The 27,276-nt window shown below is 33.5% G+C and overlaps 1 protein-coding gene and 1 pseudogene across 2 annotated transcripts; both read left to right on the forward strand.

Moving 5' to 3' along the window:
* The first annotated feature begins 281 nt into the window (after nucleotides 1-281).
* Nucleotides 282-2,623, forward strand: LOC132623176 (homeobox-leucine zipper protein HAT22-like). 2 transcript variants are annotated; one of them, XM_060337890.1, is made up of 3 exons: nucleotides 282-1,028; nucleotides 1,572-1,666; nucleotides 2,120-2,623. In XM_060337890.1, exons 1-3 carry the CDS (start codon nucleotides 606-608, stop codon nucleotides 2,376-2,378), a joined length of 777 nt encoding a protein of 258 aa, XP_060193873.1. In that variant the 5' UTR covers nucleotides 282-605; the 3' UTR covers nucleotides 2,379-2,623. The 2 variants fall into 2 exon arrangements, with proteins under 2 accessions (XP_060193873.1, XP_060193874.1); XM_060337891.1 differs by having other exon boundaries at nucleotides 287-1,028; nucleotides 1,587-1,666.
* Nucleotides 2,624-19,574: 16,951 nt separating this feature from the next.
* On the forward strand, nucleotides 19,575-20,858 carry LOC132624300 (polyubiquitin-like; annotated as a pseudogene).
* The last annotated feature ends 6,418 nt before the right edge of the window (nucleotides 20,859-27,276 follow it).

The raw sequence follows: 27,276 nt of genomic DNA on the forward strand, positions 1-27,276 counted from the left end.
AAAATCAAGAAAACCTGAGGTTGAAAAGCCCGATTTTTATTGGTTTGGTTTGATTTGGTTTATAGATTTAAAAATCTAATACAATTGATTTAATTTGGTCTTTAAAATACCCGAATCAATCCGATTCATGTACACCCCTAGTGTTATCCTTAAGTATCCTTAATTATCTTAGACTCTTCCTAATAGTCTTAACAGGAGAGCAGCCTTGATGGGTTATGGGATGAATTTTTTTTTATTTTATATTTAACGATCCAATTTTCAAATCGAGTTGATTTTCTCGCTTGTTGACACATTATACTGGATTACACATTGGTGGGTCAAATGTCAACCTATGAAGAGCGAGAAACAGACATTTCACAATTCAATTAAACAACATAGTACTAAAAAATTCTCTTTTCTACTCATTCATCCCTTTGATTTTCACACTATATAGTACTCCATCTAACCCACCACGCAATAAAAAGGTCTTATAATTATAAAGTTCATTTCCGTTCCCTTTTTATAATTCCCCTGTTGCTCTATTTCCAAGACTCTCTTTAACTTTATAGATTTCAACAAAAACCCAAGCTACAAATTACTGATCATCTCTTCAGATATACATATAGATGGGTAGTACTTGTGATGATATATATGGCAGTGGCCTTGCTTTAGGATTAGGTTTTTCATCAACAACCAATCAGAAATCAAGAAAAGAAACGCCAGCTGCAATAAGACTTGATCTTGGTTTTGAACCCTCTCTTAATTTAACCCTTTCTAGTGATCATCAGATCTATGATCAGAAGGCGGAAAATAAGGATAATTTTGCATCAAAGGATCAATTATCTGCTGCTTCATCCTACTCTAACACCAGTGTGAAAAGGGAAAGAGATGTTGGTAGTGAGGTGACAGAAGTAGAAAGAGTTATTTCATCTAGAGTTAGTGATGAAGATGATTATGATGATGATAATGCAAGGAAGAAACTTAGGCTGACTAAAGTACAATCTGCTCTTTTAGAGGAAAGCTTCAAGCAACAGAGCACTCTCAATCCTGTGAGCTATCCATCTTTTCTCTTTATCTATATTGAATTAAGTGGTCATTTCATTTAAAAATTAAAATTATTCTTTTCATGAGTCAAGCGCGTTAAATTTTACGAGTCATCATGAGAGTTGAAATAAGAATTTCTGCCTACTCTCATATCGTATGAAAGTTCTGAGTTGTGACTATCTCATACTTTTTGTCTCAATTTATATGGGATCCTCTTTTATTTGCAATTTGTTTAAAAAAATCTATTTTTACAAATGCTTTAACTTTGAGCTTCATTATGTTATTTTTATGAAAATGATTTATATCCACATAGATATTTAAATCATATTTTGTACAACAAAATTCAGGTCTTTCTTCCTTGAAATTTATGCTCAATTATGAACACCATATGATTGGAACGAGTATTAAAGCTTAAGTCAATTTTTAAAAGTGCAATTTAATTAGTACACTAGTTAATTAGTTATGTCTTCAACACGCTCTCTATACATATGCTTTGACATGATGGATATATATGCTAGATTTTCTAAATGACGAAAACTAATTCACAGTTTTCTGATAATCAGAAGCAAAAGCAGCACCTAGCAAGGAAGCTTAACGTAAGGCCTCGTCAAGTGGAAGTTTGGTTCCAGAACAGAAGAGCCAGGTTAGAGATCTTCTTCCTTTATACCCAAATACTCACACATAAACGTACATATAATAAAATGAGTTGATATTTTAAGTACTGGTCGTATAAAAATATTAACGAGTCACTTATAAGATAATTACATATAAATTATTATGACAACTATCGTTCATAACTACATTAAGAGCCCGTTTGGATTGGCTTATAGCTTAAAGCTGTTTGCAGCTTATAAGCTGAAAAAAATAAGTTGAGGTAATCCAAGCTGCTTTAGATAAACTAAGTTAAATGGGTCCAATTATTTTTTTGAGCTTATTTTAAGCATAAAATGACTTTAAGCTGGCCAGTCAAACACTCAAAAAAACTGAAAACAGCTTATAAGCCAATCCAAACGGGCTCTAATAGTGTTAAAACATTACTTTACCGTAAGAATTAATTTAGGAATCTAATTAAATTAGATGTTGGTGGTTTATACAGAACGAAGCTGAAGCAAACAGAGGTGGACTGTGAGTTCTTAAAGAAATGTTGCAAGACACTGACAGATGAAAACAGGAAGCTTTACAAAGAACTTCAAGAACTAAAAGCTCTAAAAATAGGGCAGCCCTTGTACATGCAGTTGCCGGCAGCAGCCACCCTCACAGTCTGTCCTTCCTGCGAAAGAGTCGCCGGCTCAGGCCAAAACTCATCCAAGCCAAACTTGTACGGTCCCTTCACCAACCCCTCAGCAGCTTGTTAATTACCTAGTACTTAGTACTTATTAAAATTGTCATGCTAATTTTTTAAATTTTTTCATATTAATTAGATTCTTAGGAACTCCCCAAAAACTCGCTGGATAAGGGCTTGTACTGAAATGGAATGACTTGTATATAGTTCATTAATATGTAGAGAATTAGAGGTTTGCTGATCATTATCTCTTTAAGTTGTTTCTTTGTCGCAGTACAACTCTGTAAATCGTTAAGAAATACACTTAGTTTTGGTTGACTTTGTTTCTTCATCTGCTAATTTCCAGACCTGAAATGTTATTTTGAGTTTAGCTTATATATACTGTAAAGGACTTTACATTATTAGTTCAATACATTCGATTAATAGGTTATTACTTTATTTTTCAGATTATCAAATCAAGTATTGTATTAAAAATTATTATAGGTGTCGGTCTAGGTCAATTTAATATGCTAAAACTTATATATCATCAATGTGGTACATGACAGAGTATCAATGTTTTGTTGCGCAACTCGAAATATAGTACATGAGTTTTAACTTATAAATACAAATACCCATAGTGCAAAGAAACTTTTACATTATCAGGTTAATCATCTAGCTAAAAGATATATATAAATGCAAAAAGCTTCATAAAAATGAGAATAGTAATTTGAACATAAGGCATATGTTATTTTCTATAACAAATAAAAGTGACTTGATAATATAAATTTCTTTACACCGTCGATCGATGTTAGTTAAATTGATAGTACATTTTATATGCATCAACTAGTGGTATATAAGAAGTGAACATTTAGGGCCTGTTTGGAAAGCCACTTAGGTAATTGAAATTGAGTGTAATTACACAGTTTGACCTGTTTGTTTCACCAAGTAATTAAACAGTTAGGTGGAAATTTAGTGTAACTGAGAGGATGTACTTACACTCTTCAATTCTCAACTCTCTTGAGAATTGGGTATAATTACATCCTGTAATTACAAGGTTACTTTTTAGTTTATTTCTTTTTTGTTTATTTAAATTTCTTTTTATTTTTTATTTCAATTATTTTAATTTCTTTTGATTTTTAATTTCTGTTATTCTTTACAATATATTTTTATTTTTATATTATTTATTTTTCATTTCCCTTCTTCTCATGCCCAACCTTTACTTCTTGTGGTTCCATGTAATTGCTCGTATTTTTTATTTTTTTATTTTATTCATTTATCATAACCGTGTTATTATTCTAATTTTTGAAACTATACCTCTTAATATTGGAAAGAATGAGTCATTAACAAACTTGGCATTTAATGAGTGACGTTATTAAAATAGAATTTCGTTATGAATGAGGTTATAGACTTACATTTTCCCTTTCTTTTGAATTATTTACTTAAGTTACTTTGGAACTTACTTATGTAATGTTAGAATTTGACATAAGAGTATTATGTTAAACTTTTTCTTTTGGATTTTTAGGTTATATTTTCAATTTTAAGTTATTTGCTTTCACATTGCATGTTGTTTATTTTTCACTTACATTTGATGGATTTTTTGTGTCAAACATTTGAATAATGTTATGACATTATATTTATAAATATTATTTTTTTGTCAAACATCCAATCCATGACGTTCTCACAAAAAGTCTTCTTTTAAGTTTTATAATTAATTAAAATTAAATATTATTAATTTGAAAAATATATATCAATTATTTTTTACAATATTAGTTATAAATATATGATTATTAATTAATATATTTTCAAGAAACAATGTGTTATTAAATAACTAATTTAATATCATTTATAGAGGCAAATATTTTTTAAATATTAATTTTAATTTTTTATTTTTAAATTAAATTAGCTGTGTAATTATACTTGTGCAACCAAACAGCACGTTTATAATTACACTGTAATTACGTTATGATAAATAAACAGGTCATTGTAATTTACTGGGCTACCCTAGTAATTACACCAATTCCAATTACTAGGTGGCTTTCCAAACAGGCCCTTAAAGAAAAAAGGGTTAAAAGCGATGCTCTTTAATTAGGCTTTACATCCCAGTTAACGAAACAAAAAGGTGATGATTTGGATGGTTGAAAGAAGAGGTTAATCAGGATAAGAGGTGATGTGTGTATGTGGAAAGCCCATGGTAGGAGCCAGCTCACGTGTATTTGTCTCTAGTCTTTTGATTGAGAAAGTGTCAACATGAAAAAGGGAAGGGAACACTGCCTGCCTTAGAGGCGTGTAGAGAAGGAAAAGTATGGGTTAGCTAAAAGCATTTGAGTTTTAACATATTACTCCGGTTTCCTTCTCAATTTAAGTATCTTATTTTTCATTTTGATCAGTACTAAAAAGAATGTCTCTTTCTATATTTGATAAGTTCACAAGTCAAACATTCTACATGACAAGTTTAAAATTACAAAATGACATTTTAATACATTATACATATCTTTAATTTACAACCATAAGATTCAATAATCTCTTTTTATTTCTTACACTTTTTGTCTAGTTAAACTAAGACACTGAATTGGGACGGAAGGAGTTCGTATTATTTTGTTTATCTTTCTCTCAGATTATCAATTTTACTTAAACGCTAGGTAATTTGTAATTAGTAAGTAAATTGTTGCTCCGCATGTGTGTACGTTCATTGTTAAGTTCGACATAAAGTTGTCATAGATTGATAAGTAAGGTAAATTATGATGAAGTCTCATGATTCACATAATTATTCAGAAATTGATATAAACTAACTCAATTAACTTGGAATTCAAATATTAAGGAGACAGAGCAAAAGTCAAGGGATTGATGAGCTTCTATGGGATCTTTGGTCGCACATTATCATGTGATATTGAAAAAGATCACACGTACCCCACGTCCGCCAAGTTTCTCATAAGTTTCATTATGAACACGGAGACTTCTTTGTGAAAATTCAGGTGGACTTAGCACAACCTACTACCTCTTTGATGTATCATTTGCAACCACTGGTTACTAGGGTGTTAGAAATTGCTTGTTTTTTTCCCATCATCAACTGGTCCACATATCTTATCTTCTTTATCTACTACACCACCTTTTTAAAAAAAAATTGGTATGCGCTATTCGAAATCCAGTAAATTAATTAATTTAGACTCATGTCGGGCATAATGCCAAATAAGGGGATAAATACTCATATTAAGAAGTTCTCCATTTTTAATAGAGAAAATGGTAAAACAACGCGTCTCAAATATTATTTTTCTTTTAGTTTTTTACATGAACTATCAGGTGTTGTCATTTTTTACCTGAACTATCATCAATTATTTATCAAAACACGTATATCTAAACTATCATGTGTTTGTGTTTTTTATTTTAACTATCTAAAACACACCTCGACTAGTATCTGATGGTGCTGAAAACTGGCAAAAAAGTGAACTTCAGATGTGTTTTTTACTATTATCTCTTAACGTTTTTTAATTTTCTAATTAATTCCTTTAATTATCCGCATGTAGTGTCATTTAACACCATTTTAAAACCATTTTTTTTTTACATCACGCACTGTTTTGATAAATAGTTGGTGATAGTTTAGTTAGTAAAATGCAAACCTCTGATAGTTCAATAGGAACCTCACAAAAAAGTAATACTTGAGGTGTGCTTTTGATCACTATATCTTTTTAATAATAGAATTTTTGCGTTAAATATTTGGAGAAATTAAATGATGTTGAATCTTATCAAACAGGGTTGAAACCTAAAGATTTGGGCAGGTACGGTAAAGATTTTGGGGCGAATTAAGGTTAAGAGAGTACAAGTACGTCCAACAACTTCTCTACATCAGCTATAATACTAAGAGGAAGATATTCTAGTATTACCAAAAGATATGATAGAATGGAGTAATGGACGTGATCCTTTTACAATTAATCAGATTTTTCAAATGTCGAGCTTAGAAAGTTTCCTCATTAAATGTACGAAATTTTTAAAAAGATCTTACGATGTGATCTGAGTTAATCAGAGTCGGTGTTTTTTCGATACTAAATGGGAGTAAATAAATAAAAAGGAATATCTTAATTGACACGTTATCACGATTGGTCAGAGGCAAGAGTCCTAAGTTGAATCACTAATGGAGGATCTTTCATGGTCCAACTTTGTGGTCCACTTTAGGATTTATTATGAGTTTGCCTAAAGAATTGTCCAGGTTTGGTGTGGAGTTAGGAAAGAAACAGGTGGTAAGAGGAAGAAAATGGAATGACGGGGTGACTTTCCTGGAAGCTGCTACTTTCTGCTGTCTTATCGTCATCATGGATTTCATCACCATTGCTAGTATTATTTTTTTTTTAAATCAAAACCTAAAATCTTGACCACTCAACCATAACACTTCGATTGGTGTAATTTACTCTTCCGTTACCTTTTACTTATTCACAATGCTAAAAATATTTTTTTATTTTTATTTATCCACTTAAGCATATCAATAGAAAAATATATTTTTTTTAACTACAAATTCTCCAAATTAATTTTCAATTTTTTTTTTATCAATGCCAATAGTCATAGGTATTGTAGTAAAATATACACTTCATTTATTATTCTCTTTTAAAAAAATACAAAATTCATACGTGAACAAGTAAAAATGAACAGAGGGAATACTTTTTTGTTTTCTTTTCTCTTCCAAATTCCAATTAATTCCATCCGTTTGGACGCTGGTGTACACTTAAACAACCAACTGTTACTAATTTGACTTTCCATTCGGTAATGCAGTAATTATAACGTAGAGATTATCTTTTTATTGCATTTTTGGTTTGATATATTATCAATTAGTGTATATGTTACTATTTAAATTATGCAGAAAAAGCAAAATAGAAAAAGCAAAATAACGAAGTACAATTGTTATTAAAAGTAACAATTGTAACGGGGAGTAGTGGAGGGGTACGCGGGTACCGAGTGCAACCAAACAAAGGGCAAACATAAGTGCTCTACATGATTTGTGGACACGAGGAAATTGAACTGAATGTGAAAAAACCATATAAAAGTTGATTTTAGAATTGTTAAATGTATGTGGAAATGTTTAGCAGTCTTCCTTGAATACGTATGTCTGATTTGGATGAAGCGTCGTTTTGATGTTAGAAAATGAGATCCATAGATCTGGAATCTGGATAGAGTTCTCGAAAGGAAGAGTACGTGCTAGAAAGCATTTTTATTGGTACATAAAGGGATATCAATATATCATACTTTAATTGTACCAATTAGATATGGATCAGCCTTGTCATTTGATTATGTGTTTTTTTTTTATCGTCTTACTTTAGTACTTTACCATGTAATCGACAAGGTGCATGGTTTTATCCAGAAAGTCAATTGGATGAAGCGTCGTTTTGATGTTGGAAAATGAGATCCATAGATCTGGAATCTGGATAGAGTTTCTCGTAAAGGAAGAGTACGTGCTAGAAAGCATTTTTATTGTTACATAAAGGATATCAATATATCATACTTTAATTGTACCAATTAGATATGGATCAGCCTTGTCATTTTATTATGTGTTCTTTTTTTATCGTCTTACTTTAGTACTTTACCATGTAACCGACAAGGTGCATGGTTTTATCCAGAAAATCATAGTTAAACATTGATTATATATATTAAAATTTTATTTAATATATATAAATAATTTATTTAAAATTCAATAAGCGAAAATTGAATATGGTTGAACTCATAAACTAAAACTTCTCACTATGAGCGGATTAGCTTCATTCGCAAACTTTCAGAAAGCAACAATTAAATTAAAGGCACAGTTCATGAGTTTAATCCCAAATGACTAAAAAAGAAAACAAATGATGTGTGATTAAGGCACTGAAATCGTCTTAGCTACGACAAGTATCAACCACTCCACGACGAAGCCTTTTGGCTTTTGCTCGTTCTTAATTTGTTCGTTGCTGGCTACTATCCTTTTCACTTAATTTAAATCGATTTACTCCTCGTATGGATAAATATGTAAATAAAATGAGAAGAACCCAAAAGAAAGGAAAAACAGAGAGGGGAATGTGAAGAAAACTATTCTTCGTTATATTATGTCCATAGGTATAGGTAATGCAATTCTCTAAGACCTCTTTACAGAAGACTATTCATCTCAAAAGATCTAAAGAAAATATTAAAATTTATTAGAAATATGAATAACAGTAGTAACATTTCTTTGACTCATGTCCAAGTGCATGGACGGTAGGGAAAGGAAGTAATTGCACGGTTTGGCCTTCAGATGGGTGATCTTTAAATTTTGCCCTTCGAAATCGAACTTATGCCTCTTTAAGAAAGCTGATATTTGTGAATATTATGATGCGTAATTTATGCCCTCTAGGCATAAATTCGATTTTGAAGGACAAAAATTAGAAACCAACCCATTTGAAGGATAAAAATTAAAGACCAGCACAAAATAGGACCGAAAGTGCAAATGACCCTAGGGAAAGCCCAAAACTCCAATATGGACATTTTTTTGTGCGGCTTTCCCTTCAAATGTACTGGTCTTTAATTTTTGTCCCTCAAATTGGTGGTCTTTAATTTTTTTTCCTTCGCCTAATACCACGAGGTTTGGGGTTCGAACGCCGGCTCAGTAAAAAAAATTCGCAAGGCGGAGTTTTGTAGCAAAGTTAGGCCTACTCGAGCCAAAGTTAGGCCTTAAGACAGAGTTTTGCCTTAAGGCAAACTTTTACTCAAAATTAGGCCTATTCGTGCAAAAGTTAGGCCTTAAGACAGAGGTTTATAAAATTCCAACTAAGTAAAAAAAAAAATTGCCTTAAGGCAAAGTTTTGCCTTATGCCTGAAAGCAAAACTCTAACTTAAGGTAGAGTTTGAAACTCTGCCTGAGGTAGAGTTTTGCATGCAAAATTCTGCCTGACGAATCCAAACTCTACCTTGCGATTTTTTTAAAAAAAATTTTGACTGAGCGGGAGTTCAAACCCGAAACTAAATTTTTTTTAGCGATGGCCAAAAATTAAAGATGTCCAATTTGAGGGAAAAAAATTAAAGATTAGTGCCTTTGAAGGCGATCATGCAAATGGCCCGATAATTAATGGGCTTAGGTAGACTAGGCATTGGATGGATCGGGCTTCTTTTTCATACCACTCTGAATTATACAAGTACCAGAATTTAGGATCCTTGTTTAAGTTGTAGCCAAAATTGGATTTTATTGTAAATTTATCTATTTTGGAACAATTTTAGACATAACGGGATTAAATTTGCAAACATTCGTGGCTGAAATTTGACAAATGCAGACCTTTTTGTCTGAATTATAGCTTTGTCAAGGCAAATTTTGAATATTTGTCCTGAAATTTTCCTTGGTTTGTTAAGGATAACTTCGACATTTTCAAATCGAGTTTATAGGCAACTATATGGAAGAACTTCAAACATTTTTGCATGAAAGTTCACGCACATATATGACAGTACTTCGGCCATTATTGCATAAAGTTCAAGTGAGCAAATTTTTTCCTAGAAACAACAACTTGTTCTTTTGAGTTTTAATAATAAAACACATGATTCAACACCCAAATTTACTTCAAATGTGCTCAAATTTGAAACATAAGTTCTAAATATCATAAAGAACAAACTGCAATCATCAACTTACCAAAACAATAACAAATCTAACAAGCATATTTGCAATAATAGTGATTTGCCAATGTTTTCAAGCTTTGTCAACAACACCATTTGATTTAAAATCACTTTTCATATTCAAAATTCAAGAACCAATTTTTTAAATATTGTGCTTCCATTGTTATAAATTCGAAACATACTAATATTGTATAACAATCAAGAAAAACAAGAAATGTGTGTCAATTTTAAAAATAATAATAGTACATTTTCGCCCATTCCCAATTTATTATCCACATGGTCGAGTTATATAAATTCAAGTTATAGCAATGGAATCATCTTTAACTGAATTTTCAAATAGATAGCTTCCTTGAAGAAACAGTATGTTTGAGTCCACCAAAAAACAAAAGAAGAGAAATGCCTTGAATGATTTATGCAAACTATGTTAATTTATTTATGAACTTTTTTTTTATAATTCCATAATTTTGTATCATTCTAATTTTATCAGATGGTCAATTTAGGGTTCGTTATCGCAAAAGTAAGGGTTTCAAATGGCTAAGTCAAAATGAATTATGTTAATAAATGGGCGGATCATTAACCTGCCTGAATGTTACTTGTACTAAGACGGATTGGGTTAAAATGGACTAAACAATACGTGGATCATAACCACCACCACCCCCCCCCCCCCAACTCTTTTCAACTTCTAATTTTATTGTTTCTTTCTTATAATTCATTTAATAATGAAATATATTTTTCCCTTTATTATGCTATATCTAACATACAAAACAAAACAAAAATTTAAATATTTTTGACAAGGTTTCTTAGGATGAATTTGGGGTGGCTTGACTACTGCCAGAGTTTAGGAGACAGGGAAGAATTTGATGCCTACGAGGGCTTGGGGAGTAGTGAGGATGCTAACAGTATGTGGGATAGAACAACTAATTGCATTAGGAAAGCACCTAAAGATGTGTTGGGGGTCTTGAGAGACAACATTGGTGGATATCGAGAGGACTGGTGATGGAATAGAGCGGTCCAGGGGAAAGTGAAAGCCAAGACAGTTATTCATATGTAGTTGGTGGAGATCAAAGACCAGGAGAAAAAGAGGACAAATAGAGAGAGGTATAAGGCGACGAAGAAGGGAGCGAAGTTAGCGGTTACAACGGCTAAAACGACAACTTTTAGACGCTTGTATGAAAACTACAGGATAAAGGTGAGGATAAGAAGTTGTAGAGGCTCGACTAGTCGAGAGGGAGGAATGCCCGTGAGCTGGACAAAATGAAGTGCATTAAAGACGAGGAAGGCCAAGTATTAGTGAAAGAGGCATGCACTAAATGAAGATGACAAACATACTTCTATAAACTCTTGAATAAAAAAGGAGACAAGAACATTGTGTTAGGGTGATATAGAGCACTTTGAGAGTAGTCGAGATTTTGGGTATTGTAAAGGTATAAATTTTGGGGAGGTTAAGGAGGATATTCGTAGGATGAGAAGAGAAAGGTTGACCGGGCTGGAGATCCTAGTGAAATTTTGAAAGAGCGCAAACAAGGCAGCTATGAAGTGGTTGACTGGGTTGTTTAACGTCATTTTTAGGACAACAAAATTTCCCAAAGAATATAGGTGAAGTACGATGATCTCGTTGTACAAGAACAAGGACGATATTCAAAATTACAACAATTATAAGGGTATCAAGCTGCTATCACACTTTGAAAGTTTTAGACAGGGTGGTGTATATGAGAGTGAGGAAGGGTGTGCCTATTACAGAAAATCAATTCAGATTCATGCCGGAAAGATCAACTACACAAGTCATTCCTTTTGTAAAGATATTGGTTGAGCAGTATAGGGAGATGAAGAGAGACTTACATATGTTGTTCAACGACCTAGAAAAGAATATATGAGAAAGTCCCAAAGGGGGTCTGTGGAGATCTTTGGTGGCTGGAGGTGTACCTGTAGCATACATTATAGCGATTAAGGACATTTACGATGGAGCCAAGACCGAATAAGGACAGTGGGAGGAGGCTAAGAACGCTTCCTAGTGGTGATGGGGTTACACCAGGGATCAACTATTAGCCTGTTTTTATTTGCCTTGGTGATATGACTCGACATATCAAGGAGAGTTTTCATGGTAGATGCTATTTGCAGATGACATAGTATTGATTAACGAGACACATTGCAGATTTAACAATAGGCTGGAGATTTGGAGATAGCACCTTAGAGTCAAATGGGTTCATGTTGAGCAAGAATAAGATAAAATATTTGAAGTGAAAGTTTAGTATCGTAAATCAGGAATGTGATATGTCGGATCGACGAAGTTGTAGCCCAAAAAAAGAAGATCCAGAGTGACTTCTCACCTATCTTGTCAGGGGTCCATCATCGAACATCGAATTCTTAGCAGGTCTTTCCTTGATTCGTTCCTTGCTTCATCGCCTCATCACCCTAGTAAGAATTGATACACAAGTCATCTGGAGATTGACGATGGCGCTACATATGGTATTGGAGCGAGTGGATTAAATCGAGGCTTGCATCTAGTTTATTGTGTGGTAAGAATGTGCCACCAAAACTAAAAGGTAAGTTTTATAAAGTGGTTGTTAGACCAGTGATGTCGTATAGGGCGAGAGTTAGCCAGTCAAGAACTTTCACATCCAGAAGATGAAAGTAGTGGAAATGAGGATACTAAGATGGATGTATGGACATACTAGGAGAGATACGATTATGAATGAATATATTCGGGGCATGATGGGAGTGACCTTCGTGGTTGACAAGATGAAGGAAGCGAGACTGAGATGGTTCGAACATGTGAAAAAGAGATGCACAGATGCCCTAGTGAGGAGGTGTGAGAGATTGACTATGGTGGGTGTGACGAGAGATATTAGTAAGCCGAAGAAGTATTGGAGATGGGTGATTAGACAAGATATGACACACCTGTAACTTACCGAAGAGATGACCCTAGATAGGAGGATATTAAGGTCGAATATTAGGGTAGAAGGTTATTTGGCAGTCGAGCGTTGTTAAGTTTTCCTTTGGTTCAATTATGTATTATCTATTGTTATTATTGTTCTTTTCTCCATTATTTTCAACATGGCTTCTTCACTACTGTATTCCCTTTTCAAACCTACTTTGAAATGTTTTACTTGAGCTGAGAGTCTATTAGAAACTACCTCTCTACCTTCATAAGGTAGGGGTAAGGTATGCGTACATACCACCCACCCCAGACCCCACTTGTTGAATTACACTACCTACCCCAGACCCCATTATTTTCAACATGGCTTATTCACTACTGTATTCCCTTTTCAAACCTACTTTGAAATGTTTTACTTGAGCTGAGAGTCTATCGGAAACTACCTCTCTACCTTCATAAGGTAGGGGTAAGGTATGTGTACACACCACCCACCCCAGACCCCACTTGTTGAATTACACTAGGTATATTGTTGTTTCACGGGGTGATATATATTACACCTCGAAAATTTTTTCGTTGATGCACAGTGAATAGACTAACGAAGAGCACGGAATATACGGTATTTCAATGAGTGAGGAATGACATTTGATGACCCTAATTAAGATTTTAAAGACATTCGTAGTAAGAGGAGAAAGTTTGCCAAGAGAGGGCAAGGCATGCGATGTGTATCGGAAAGGATTTACGAGCAACAAGTTAATGATGATTAAATAGCGTCTTGGAGAAGAATTATAACGTCCCTTAGATTTTTAATGAGGTGATAAATAAGCGTTGAGAAGGTTACATAAGGATTGGAGATCACACCAAGTGACGAGAACAAGATCAGTGAAAAGATTATACAGTCACTTATACGGACCGTATAAAGTTATACGGCCCGTATAAAGTTATACGGCCCATATAATGTGCCGTATAATGGTCATAGAGGCAAGATGTTGAAGAGGTGATTTTACGGTCACTTATACGACCCGTATAATATGACGTATAATGAGCCCGGATCGAGTGGTTAAAGGGGCGATTTCACGGTCACTTATACGGACCGTATAATTTCCCGACAGATCAGATTTCCACATTATTAAAAAGGGACCAAGTTCATTATTTCATTTCATTTTTCATCCAACACTTCAAGAACTCTCTAGAAACCCTCTCCACTCTTCATCCATAAGAACACAAGGGAAATTTATGATCAACTTCATCAAACTAAGAAAACCAAGTGTAAGAAACTCATTGGAGATCATCCAAGTCAAAAAATCTCATTGGAGATGAACTAGGGTTTTGGCTCAAGTGAAGTATTTCCATCCAAAGCTTATTCCTACAACATCTAAGGTAAGTTTTATGATCTTTCCATATTATTTAGGGTATTGAGAAGTTGAAACACTTGAATTGTAGATGGAGATAGAAAATGGGTCATGAATGTGGGAATAATGTCATTTTTGAGTAATAGCTTGGGTTGAGTAATGATTCTTCATATATTATGAATATAATCATGTTATAAATGATATTAAGAACATGGGATAGACATTGTATATGAGTGGATAAAATAGTGTGCTATGACCATAAATATGGATGAATTGGAAGTGAATTGAGAAGTAAGGATAATGTATGTGATTAAAGATTATTGTTATGATATTGTGAATGTTCTTATTGATGTTTGGGAGTTGATATATGATATGGAGGAAGTCGTATAAATAAAGGAGATGCTGTCCAATTTTCTCTAGCTTTAGTCATGTATGCTAGCTATCGATATTTCTAATGATAGTATGACTCTAATGAAGGTAGAAACGTGAGCATTGAAGGAGAACGTGCAAGTGATAGAATAGTTGAACGGAAAGGTATGTAAGGCTAACCCTTCTTTCATAAGGCATGGTTCTTTGGCCAAATATCTAAATCTTCTATAAGTCTATGATGTCCTTCAAATAATGCTATCTTCAAAAGCTACTAAGCTTATGATCTTAATATGTTACGATTGTACTAAATTCCTCATATGATGAGTAATATTATAAGGATAGATGTAATGAACGACGATAATAATGATAACGATAATGATGACGACGATAATAGTGATAATGATAATGATGACGACGATAATGATGATGATAATGATGACGATGATAATAGTGATGATGCTAAAGATGTTTATGGGCTTTTACGTATATGTGCCTAAGTATGACTATTATAAAACCCCGAGCTTATAAGGCCGGGTAGAATATAAGTATATATATATATATATATATATATATATATATATATATATATATATATATATATATATGATGCGCGCGCACTACTGCAGTTGGGTACGGATAACCCTGAAGCCTTGGTAGGGCCAGGTATGTGTAACCCTGAGCCTTGGTTGGCCAGGTATGTATGACAACCAAGCCTAGCCATGGCCGGGTACGTGAAACACCGAACCTTCGTGGTCGGGTATGCTATGTAAATGTTGGTAAATGTTGTGTATATGATATGGATATGTATATGATATAGATATAAATATGATATGAATACGAATAAGAATATGTATATGAATACGACTATGGATACGAAATGTAAATGACTACGGATACGGATATGGATGTATGTACACAACTACGCGTTAGAAATGGAAAGCCCCTAGGAGAAGCAAGTAAGTGCTTATGACGATGATACTACTATCTCTCATCCTATGCTATTTCTATGTCGTCTATTATGCTTTCATAATGATATTGATCATGCTTTATATACTCAGTACATTCTTCGTACTAACGTCCTTTTATTTGTGGACGTTACGTCATGCCCGCAGGTGGCCAGGGAGACAGACTTGATCCATAGCCTTATTACTCAGGGACTACATAGCGGAGCTTCATTTCCTTCAGAGCTAAAGCTTTTGGTATTTATTCTTTTGTGTACATATTTATGGGCATAACGGGGTCCTGTCCCGCCTACATGATATGACATACTCTCCTTAGAGGCTCGTAGATATGTGTATATAGTTAGATGTGTTTGGCCTTGTCGGCCTATATTTTGGATATCATTTTGTTAGCCTCGTCGACTTATGTACATTGCTATGGGCATTGTTATAATGGTAATATATATATATATATATATATATATATATATGTGTGTGTGTGTGTGTGTGTGTGTGTGTGTGTATTGTTGCCCAATGGAAATAGTATGATTGATGGATAGAAAGTATGATTCAGCTATGTGGCTCACCTAAATGTAAAGGTAAATGTATGATAAGGGGTGCCAGGGTGGGATAGCACCAGGTGCCCGTCGCGGCCATCCGGTTGGGTCGTGACAATATACAAGAATGACGTTGAAGGTGGGTGTTATTGTACTTTTGATCGTCACGAGCAAAACTTCAAATTTAACATGTTTTGACTTTTGACCTTGATGGTTTGCCCGTGGGAAAGCAGGGTAGAAATTTTAACACCACTCATTTCCAAAGTCATTAATGTAATTTCTTATCCTGAATTAATAAATGAGTAAATCTTTAATTTAAACAGGTTGAAGAAGCATATTTTTATAGGCTAAATTTGCCCCGGCTCAAAAGGTGAGTGGTTATGTACGCCAAAAAAAAAGGCCTTAAGTGCAACATACTCTATATGAACGAGTATCTCTTTTTGAAAATCATAGCACAGGTATATAGAGTCACAAAGGGAGCGTTCAAGCGTTGCAAAGGATCGATGGAGCAGAGCATGGACGCACGAGAACAAATGAAACTGAAGAAGAAGAAGAAGAAGATGAGGTTAGTTTGTTATGCTCATCGGTCTCTTTGTTGTGTAGAATCTGTTTAAATTCTTTGTATATATGTCCATGTACTCATTCGTCCTTAATCAGAGCTCTCTGGTTTGAGCCCTACTATACAGCCTCAATTTTTTGGTTATTTGGAAATCTCAATTTTCTTTTTTTTTTCCTTCTTCTTCTATTTGTGTATATTCTTATCATAGTTGATGAAATCATACAAGTATTATGAAGGACGTCTTAGTTTTATATAACATTTTAATTGATTTCTCAGTTAAAACCCGCAAATAGTTTTGTTACTCGTTTATGGAGCCTTTGTAGATTGATTTCTCACTTGTGCACTTGAGGTTTTTTTTTTTTTTTTTAATTCTTTCCAGTACTGGCTTTTCGTTTTGGTAGTGACAAGGCATGAGGGTGGGGTGGGGAAGGGTGTGTCAAGACTTTGCCACAATTTTAACCTATCCCGCTTAGTCAGGTTCGAGCCTTAGGAATGGAGACACCACAGTAGGGACCGCTACACCTCAGAGTAACTCTATGCGGCACGAATTTGGATTAGTTGGGCCAGTGAGTTCCGGATACGAGATGGTTCCCGAGGCTTGGCATCTTTGCCATGTCCCACCCGCATGTCCATGTTTGATAAGATCGTAGTCTTCCCTGGCTCTCGACGATGGCCGCGGAGCCAGAAATTTTAAACCTAAGTTACTCGGACTCTTCACTTTCAGTGCCGCACCCGTGTCCACTCGACATGGGTATGGTGTGGGATCTATACCAGATTCTTTCAACTGATTTTGGGTACTTGGACCAAAATCAACGGAGAAATTCGGGACATATACAATGGTTTATGTAATCAAAACAAAAGCTAAGGTGAAATTGAAAGAAATTTATAAGTCAATCTTTTTCCTTTTATCTCCTTCATGGATTCTCCTCTCGATCGATATTTTCTCCTCGGAATACCTTGTAAGTTTTCCACGTAACGTCTCATAATTTAGATATATAGCTCTATTTATAGATATTTGAATGATTTCTAGCCGAATCCCCACACCTGTATCCATACCTAGATCCGTACCCCCGAATCTTAAAATGTAGATCATGAAGGATTAGATCTGCACCCGTATCGGACACCCGCATCCGAGTTAGAGCAACTTAGATTCTAACAAGGGTATTCAAAAAAATGTAAACCGGCAAAGGGAGTGAATAACTTAACTATCAAATTTACCCTTGTACTTTGAACTAAGGGGCAAATTTACCCCTAATACTTTAAACTTTTTACCTTTACCCCTACCGTTACCAAACTTTACAAAAATATCCCCAGCCCTAACGGCATGCTGACTGGCTGCCCAGGTGGCTTGCCATGTCAGCCACTTGGGCAGCCAGTCAGCATGCCATGTGGAATATATATATATTTTTAAAAAATTATTTTTTAAAAAATAAAATAAAAACTGATTTTTTTAAAGAAATAAAAAAAATTATTTTTTAGAAAATATAAAAAAAAGTATTTGTATAATTCTTTTTTAAAAAGTATGTTTTTTTAAAGGATTTGTAATGTTATGTTTTAGGATTTGTAATGTTATGTTTTGTAAATAGAAAACTATAGTCACGTTTCGTAAATATTTCTCCTTAATATGTATATATACGTACTTTATCCTTCCGAAAATTCAATATCTCCTCATAGGGAATTCAATTATTTATCAAATATTTAGTTATTAGGCATTAATTTTTCCCCTACATTTTAATTCATTCTACTATAAAAATGAAGAAAACATAGTAAATTTGTACAGAAAAATCATGGTATAGAGAAGACAAAATGATGATAGGTCCCTTGGGCTAAAGATTGTGAGTACCTCACAAAATGATGATAGGTCCCTATACAAAACATACTATTTTAAAAAGAATTATACAAATACTTTTTTTTTTTTTTTTTTTTTTAAATATATATTTTTCCACGTGGCATGCTGACTAGTTGCCCAGGTGGCTAACATGGCAAGCCACCTGGGCAGCCGGTCAACATGTCGTTAGGGTTGGGGATATTTTTGCAAAGTTTAATAACGGTAGGGGTAGGGGTGAAAAGTTTTAAATATTAGGGGTAAATTTGACCCTTTTCCCTTTATTTATATACCAAAGAAATTACTTTTACACTATTTGTACAGTGTATTTTTTGGACTGAGTTCCTTCAACACACTTAACTCTGCCACTGCTTCCTGTGCTGGCCTGTTAAGTCTTTTTCCCTGCCTTGCCTTGTGCCCACACTGTTCCATTGCTATCCCTATTTTTTTGGGGTGACCCTGAGGGGTTCTGGTTGGAGAAGAATGAGCCTCCTTGAGTCGTTAATGTGGCAGATATATACTATACTATTCTATACTATGATGCAGAGTTGGGGAGCGCAGAGTCGGTGGAAGGCTAGGGTTTTTCATAATTCTTCTTAAATTGGTTAGTTTAGTTGAAATTTGATTATTATAGTACTAAATTCATAGATTATAGTTTACTCGAAATTTGATTATTATAGTACCGATTTTTTCATGCAACGCGAAGCAAGGGGTTACCGCTTCATATACAAAGCTATGCCTTTGGTGAATTGTGCGCTTGAAAACAATGGCATGCTGAGTGATCCCAATGAGAAGCAGTTGATTCCTGAATCACATTTATACACTTCGTATAGTTTGTTTCAAGTGGCTATTTTAGGGACTATAAGGAGTGAGCCGGATGATGTTTTTTTTTTTTCTTTTTTTTTTCCGTGCGTTGAATGACTATCTATTGGTATACTGATAAAAACAAGACACAATACAAACTTCACATGATTTAACTGTTCTAAACTTTCTTAGGGAAGATACAAAGTTTGCATTGTTGACGGCATGATTTTTACCTTCAAAATTGCATTCTCCGATCTTCTCATCTGTGCTTTAGAGTGATTTAGATGGCTGGTGCTTATGATTGTTAGCACAGTTTAAGTAACTTTCTAGTACTGAAACTAGAATGCATCTATTATAGATTTTGCAGCACATCAATACATGTTAACGCGTAAATTTTTATTTTTCTTGTGAAAATTACACCATTATGGACCATGTTTTCTTGCTCTTGCAGATAACTATATACTTGAAGGTCACTAAGACAGTCGCTTTAAAAGTTAAAGTATCAGATAGTATTGGAAATGTGTCAAAGCTTTATTACATGATAAGGAGGGCATACCGGAATGTCTTCAGCAGCTATTTTCAAAAGGCATTCGGCTAATGGATGAACAAAAGCTAGTAGATTATGGCATTATCAAGAACTCCACCCTTCATGCTTATGTCGACAATTCATTCCCGAGGATATTTTTGGTGAAGAGACCCTATGCTGAAGGTGCACTTACGGTTTATTCAAGGATTAACAACATTATCCAGGACGTCAAATACAGGATCGGGGCCAAAGAAGGACTACAATCAAACGATTTCTCTTATTTATGGTGGAAAGTTTCTTTTAAAATCGATCTTGGATCGACGCTTCATATGGTTTTCAATCCTAGAGACAAGTTGATTATTTCCGTGGTAATGCCAACACAGGAAATTGTACAAATAGAAGTCGAAGCTGCCTTAACTGTTCGCGATGTTAAAACAGGTATAGAGAGCACAGTTTGTTGCTCGATAGATGCTATGGATCTGTACTTGGGGAAACAGAAATTGGAAGATTTGAAGGTATTATATCAGTATGATATTAAGGAAGACTCCATCTTACAGTTGAAGCGTGGAATAATACAGATCTTAATCAAGACGAGTGGTGGAAGTAAAACACTAGACGTGCACAGGCACGAGTTAGTCAAGAATGTGAAGGGCATGCTTCTAAAGAAGCTAACCAGTTCATCTGCAAAAGCTTGTGTTTGAGGTAAAATATCTAGCTGATTCCCGGGATTTAGCTAGCTACAATATTAGAATGCACTCAAATGCCGTTTTGGATTTTCATAACATTCCTACACCAACCATCCAGAAAAGACCATTATCTAACATTAAGAGTTACCAACAGATTAAGTTATGTAAGATTACAGGTGTGGTTTCCAGTACTACCTCCGTTGCTCATTTGAAAATGTTAATCAGGAACGATCTAAAACTACATGTGAAGGAACTATTACTAGGTGGCGTGCTTTTGGACAGCTTACGTTGTCTCGGTGACTATGGAATTACAAAGAACACAGAGTTGGTGATTGCTTGCTGATTTGTCGGGCAACTTGCGTAGTATAAAAAGACAGAAAGTGCCTGTTTTTGCGAATATGCTGATATTTGGCAGGTGGTGAACATTTTTTGTTTCAGATCTTCTTTGAATACCTAGTTGCAGTCAAGGGATATAATCACTTTTAATTTGCAGTCAACAGAATTGCTTGCAGACCTCAACATGCTTTAATATGAAAACTAATCTCCAAATATTGAAGTAAACTCAAAGATTCATCGTCCATGAAAAAGCTTCTTTCAAATTTGATTCTTGAAATAGTAGTATAACATTATTTTCTATTTGGAGAAAGTTTTTTACACTACATCTAGTTTAACCGATTATAACAAGTTAGTTACCATATTCACCACAGACATGAACAACCTCGGATATTATCGACAATTGTGAACAGACTTCTAGTACAACATCCTCAGACAAGAGTTTCCCTTCATGGCTAAAGATACAAAAAATGGTTTCTTTCCTCAAGTGCATGAAGTGACATGAGACAAGAACTATTTTCTTTCTAAGTGTCGTATGGAAAGTGGGGTCAAAGAGAGGTAATTGATAAGGTGCGACAAATTTTCATTAAGCTGAATTAGACCACATTGTGTAAAGAGAGCATACCGAGCTGTTCCTTGTATGAAGTAGGAGGGGAAAACACAAATACCCAACTTGTTTACACTTCAATGGGAAATTGATGGTGCAGGTGTTTCTCTGTTCCTCTGTATGGACTTACTCATGTGAAACCCACATGATCGCCATACCACTATATAAAATTGGTTATGTCTTGCCTTCTCCAAAACTAATGAGCCCTATAATTAGTGATTTATGTATACAAATAATGTAATTTGATCTATAACTAGTACATTTCAATCTATCTATATATAATAGATAATAGGAGAGGCAAAAGTATGATAGGATGACAAGTGTCATCCATATAAAATTCCAGTTTTAAATACCAAAAAATAAAAATAAAAAATAAAATCCTACCCATTCAGAAATCTGTGTAACTGCAGTTAAGTTCTAAATTTTGAGTTAGTTGATGGGTAGTGTTTTTTTTCTTTCATCAAACGATGGGTAGTGTTGGATCCCAAAAAATTAGGTAACTGTTCAATAACTTCCTTTACAAAATAAAATTAAAACCGAAAGAAAACACATATCCTCCCATTAGATTTCCCTTCCATGGTACTCTCTCCCCCAAAAGGACTCTTAAACACTGCCCATCAATCAAAAAAGGATCACCAATCAGGATAAGAGAAATCAAAATCAACCCCCAAAGATGTCAACAGTGGACACAATACCACTATCACTTAGTTACATTGAGAGAGTCATCTGCTGATGCGGATATAACAGAACAATTTATGCACTTAATCATGAAAAGATAAATGAAATATAATGATGCCCAAGTCATCTTCAAAGCAGAATGCGGGAGGTCATGTGGAGCAATTTAAAAGACTCCAAGAAAAGGTGAAATTTTGTCGACATGTCTAGACGTTTTCCGCTTTCTTTTTGTGCTTTCAATTATGTATTTGGTGCCTTTTCTTTTGAATAATTTTAGTTTTCATGTAAGTCCTTAAAAAACTCAACGTATACAATAACAGGAGTGACTAAATTTTTTGATATATGTCTCATAAGTAGCAGAGGAAACTGCATCAAATATTGCCGCTTCGGCAAAGTCTCGCATGGAAAAGACTAAAGTTGTTGCCAAGAAAAGGTTTTCCATCTCTTTTTTTTTTAAGAAAATTTAGAAATAAATGATTGTTAATTAATATAAGATCTCTCACCATATAGTGTATATATGAACAATAATCATTTGTCTTCATGGAATATATGATAAATATTTTGTTATTTGGGTATATCAATTCTAACAAAATTACCGTGGTTATTCTAATTTGGAAGAATGGGATACTTTCAAAAAATGTGGGCTCTATCTAGAAAATAAAAGGATAATATTTATTTGAATAAATAGAGTTTTTGAATTATCTATAGTCATATTAGATATGTTTCTTTTTAGTTTATGATTCCTTGAGCTAATCCCGTGTTGGATAAAGATATGATGATATTTTACACTATTCAAGTATTATATATTTAAATTGCAACTCATTAACATTTCACAATGATTCATAAATCTAATAAGCACGACTTACGTATGTATGTGCTCACATATAAAGCAAAAATTTTCTATGATTTATTATTTTTAAATGTTTTAGGTCAACTATCGAATTAAATTAAAATGTAAGGTTTTAAATTTAAATATCATTATTCACTATCCTTAAAGCACCGCACAAATAAAAACCTTTTTTCCTGTTATCTTATTCCGCTTGCTCTAATTTTTGTCTCTTTGAAATACTTACTTATTTCAAAAATTTATGATTGCATGTATGTCTTTTATTGGACAACAACACATGACAGGGTAAAACAAAATGTACCAATTTTGAAATAACAAGGAGACATGATATGAGGGGTCGTTAAGATAAAATTTAAATTTTCAATTGAATGGAATATATTTGATGATTATGTGGTGGTAAACTGCAGCAAAAGCAGCTTCGATGTCATGTTTTTTCTTAATAATTTTGTCGTCCACTCTTCATATCTAATCATCCTTTTGTTTATGCTTCTTTTCCATTATCAGTACAAGGTGTTTGAAGATAGTTGTTGCACAATTAATGGGAAGATTACAAGGATAATATTAATTTACTAGCATCTACATCTAAAGAACCTATCCTTTAATTTAGTTCAAAGTACAATTATTATGTTATACTCATTCTTGATAAATTATTTATCTTTGTTTGAAACATACGATGAATGTCGATTATGTACATATATATTATAATTCTTTCATGCTCCTTTGTGTCGTATTTTTCAAGTTACAATTTCTTATGATGAATTATACTTAATATGCTTCGCGCAACGCGCGGATATGCATACTAGTAAGTTATAAAAGGTCATTCTTATGCTGATAGCACTGTATAAAATGTTGACACTATTGGTGCTATTACATCAATTTGTACTTTCCAGATTATTATATTAGACTTTTATATATGAAGAATTTCACTTCATCTTAAGTTAACTTATCCTATCACCACCAAAGGATGTGGTGCAATAGATGGGGCTGCTCCTCCTTTAATTAGACGTCTCGGGTTCGAATCCTGCAGTGGCAGATCTAGAATTTTGAATTCGTGGGTGCTTAACTTTTTTGACATGTAGTTACTACCAATCACATAATAGAAGTGCACAACTATTTGAACACTATGGTAAAAACAAAATTAATGAGAAAAGTCATATTAATATAATTGGCGCTCTGAAATTGTGATGAAAGTTCAACTGGCGAGAAAAAAATTTGGTGAATTTTGGTATTTAGAAGGATCGAACTTTGGAGTCTTTTTCCTTCCCCCCTTTCTTTGCTACAGAGAATAAGGTAAAAAAAAAAAAAAAATTAAAAGGGGAGGGTAAAACAAAATTCAGCGAAAAGTAGTCTAAATTAGAAATTAAAAAAAAAGTAGTATTGGATTCAAAAAGGTGGACGTGTTTCGAACTCTCAACCTCACCTCATAAAAAAGCCTCCAATACCATTTCTTAACCAAAGCACCCATTACACCTTTCGTTTGGTGGGTGCTTCTTGACATATTATAATGGATTTGCTTAAATTTTCTATATAACTACACATACAATGATTTTATTCAATGGGTGCTTGAGCACCAAATTCTTACATGTGGGTCCGCCCCTGGGTATGGAAGAATCTTTGGTAGGAGCGCTTCCCTCCAAATAGAGTCTTACGCGGTGCGAATTTGAATATAGTCGGGCTCCAATGTGAGTACCAGACATTAGGTGGAAAACCAAAAAAAAAAAAAAAAAACTTAACCTGACTGTCACTACTGGAAAAAAATACTACTATTGTCCCACTGAAAAATGTTTAATTTAGTGGCTATTCCCATTAATTTAGGTGATCTAAATAGTAGTGTTTTCACACGGAAAAATCAAGAGGTTTCCCAGTGATTCAGTGGGAACCTGTTTTCCACCGTGCGTTTTCCCAATGAGTTGGGTCAATGGGAATGAAGTGGTAAAATCATGTTTTATAACACAAATTTTTCACTGAATATCAGTGGGAAAAACCTCTATTTCTAGTAGTGAGTGTAAAATTATTTATATACCATTAGTACACAGAATTTAACCCATACTTAATTACTTCTACAAATAATCCCAAAGCTTTGGCTGAAAAGAGAAGGTTCGTTTATTTTAAGGATGATTTTGTCGATATATACAGCTAGCTAGCTTTTTCTTATCATGTGTTTCGACCCCTTAATTTAGTTGTTTTGTCCCTGAATTTTTGTCAGGATAAAATGTTTACTGTCAAAATCTGATGTTAGAGATCCACGTCTGGACAAAAAAACAACTCTATTAATCAAATCTATTCGTGTCCCAAAAATGTCTGAACATGCTTCCGAAGCAAATGGATCAGCAACATGCTTGTTGATAAAAATACAATGCTTTAAGCTCTTATGTTTTTGCTATCCAAAAGGTAATTGTTCGAGTACCTTAATACAGGGAAATTTCTAAGGACAAATGCAACACTCCCTCCATTTTATTTATGCAAAAGTATTTAATTAGGTACGGAGTTACTCCCTCATTCCAAAATACTTGTCACGTTTCACTTTTTGAAGGTCAAACTACATGAACTTTGATAATATTTTAAGATTATTTTTTCACCATGTTCATATGAGAAAAAATTGCAACTTATAGTCTTTTCGTATAGTGTTTGAATATCTAAATTTTAGTTTTAAAAGATTAATTTAATCTAATTCAATTTAGTTTCGAAGATTAATCAAATTAACAATCGATAAGCGAACATGACAATTACTTTGTGACAGAGGGATTAATTAAGAAATAAAAGAAGGTTGTTGAAACTTATCATCATAAACATGTTATATACATTTATGTGGATATAAAAACTTGTCAATAAAGATAAAATGGAAAGTATAAAGTTAAATTATTTTCAAATATCGGTGATTCTTTTTTGTTGAAATAAAGTAGTGTCACATCAAATAAAACAGGATGAGTATCAATAATTAATCCTAAGGAGAAATTTTATTTTGTGAGTCACATAAAAAACACTACTTGTGTGAGCCTACTTTATTACTTAACAAGTAGACACCTGCTTGGTTTAAGCATAAACAAAAAAGACAATATCATTTATAAGATCAAAATTCTGGGATTTTTACACTAATTAAATAGAGAAGTTCATTCCTCCATTAGTATAATGGATATTGATTATATATATATTTACCATTCTCTGATCGTTGATTTTGAAGATATTTTAAGTTTTTTTTTTTTATTAAGGGAGAGAAACAAAAAAGGCAATATCATTTATAAGATCAAAATTCTGGGATTTTAACACTAATTAAATAGAGAAGTTCATTCCTCCATTAGTATAATGGATATTGATTATATATATATTTACCATTCTCTGATCGTTGATTTTGAAGATATTTTAAGTTTTTTTTTTTTATTAAGGGAGAGATTCTCATTGCCCTTCTTGTTTAAGCTTAAAACTGGGGGTGTCAATGGTTTTCAAAAAACCGACTTAACCGTACCGTACCGAATCGATTTGTTTTTTAATAAAACGGATGATTTTTATATAAATTTATAACTGTACCGAATAATTAGGTCGGTTTTTAATTTTATAAAAATAAACCGAAAATATACCTAACCGTACCGAATAAGTTTTTATGTGTAAAATATATTCTATGTATTAAATTTAAATATAATAAAATATTCAATATATTAAATTTAAATATAATAAAATATTAAATTTTTCGCCTTGAGTTCGGGATGATGAAAACGACTATAAGTAGGCAACATAATTAACACTTAAAGTTCCAACGTTGAGCCTATTATACTACTTCTATTGAAATTAAATTAGTTCTAGCATCTCGAGTAGTAACTAGCTTGTAAGCTACAAGGTATTCCAACGATCTTTGATAGAAAGCTACAAAGTATTAGATAATTTCTTCTCATATGATTTTAAATTTTATCTTATTGGATACTTGATCTTAGTAGACTCTTCCTTAAGTCCCATCTTGATTGACTTTTTCCCCCTCGTGCGATCTAATTTAGTACTTTTGTCTTTGCATAACATTGTTTTACACTATCGTAAAATAGTGGGATTTTTATTTTTGTCGTCTTTCATGTTTTCTCATCACCCTTTAGATAGTAAAAATGTTTATAGAATTTTTGCCAAAGTCCTATAGAAGTATGCATGATATCGTGTCTTTAGCTTTTACTAGTGACTATAACATGATGTTCTTTTTCTAAAAAAATCGAAAATTAACCAAACCGTACCGATACCTAAGAGAAACCGAGATAATGGAACGGTTTCGAAAAGTCTAATTTTGGTTCTACAAAATCAAATAACAGAAAAATTGATATGGTATAAATTTTATAGAATAACCTCCCCCACCGTACCATTGACACCCCCCTACTTAAAACAAGCAGTGTCCACTTGTCAAATAGTAAAATAGTCTCACATAAGTAGCATTGATTATGTGACTCACAATAATAAATTTCTCAATCCGAAGGACTA

The sequence above is a fragment of the Lycium barbarum genome, chromosome 12 (assembly GCF_019175385.1).
Source record: "Lycium barbarum isolate Lr01 chromosome 12, ASM1917538v2, whole genome shotgun sequence".
Taxonomy (NCBI): domain Eukaryota; kingdom Viridiplantae; phylum Streptophyta; class Magnoliopsida; order Solanales; family Solanaceae; genus Lycium; species Lycium barbarum.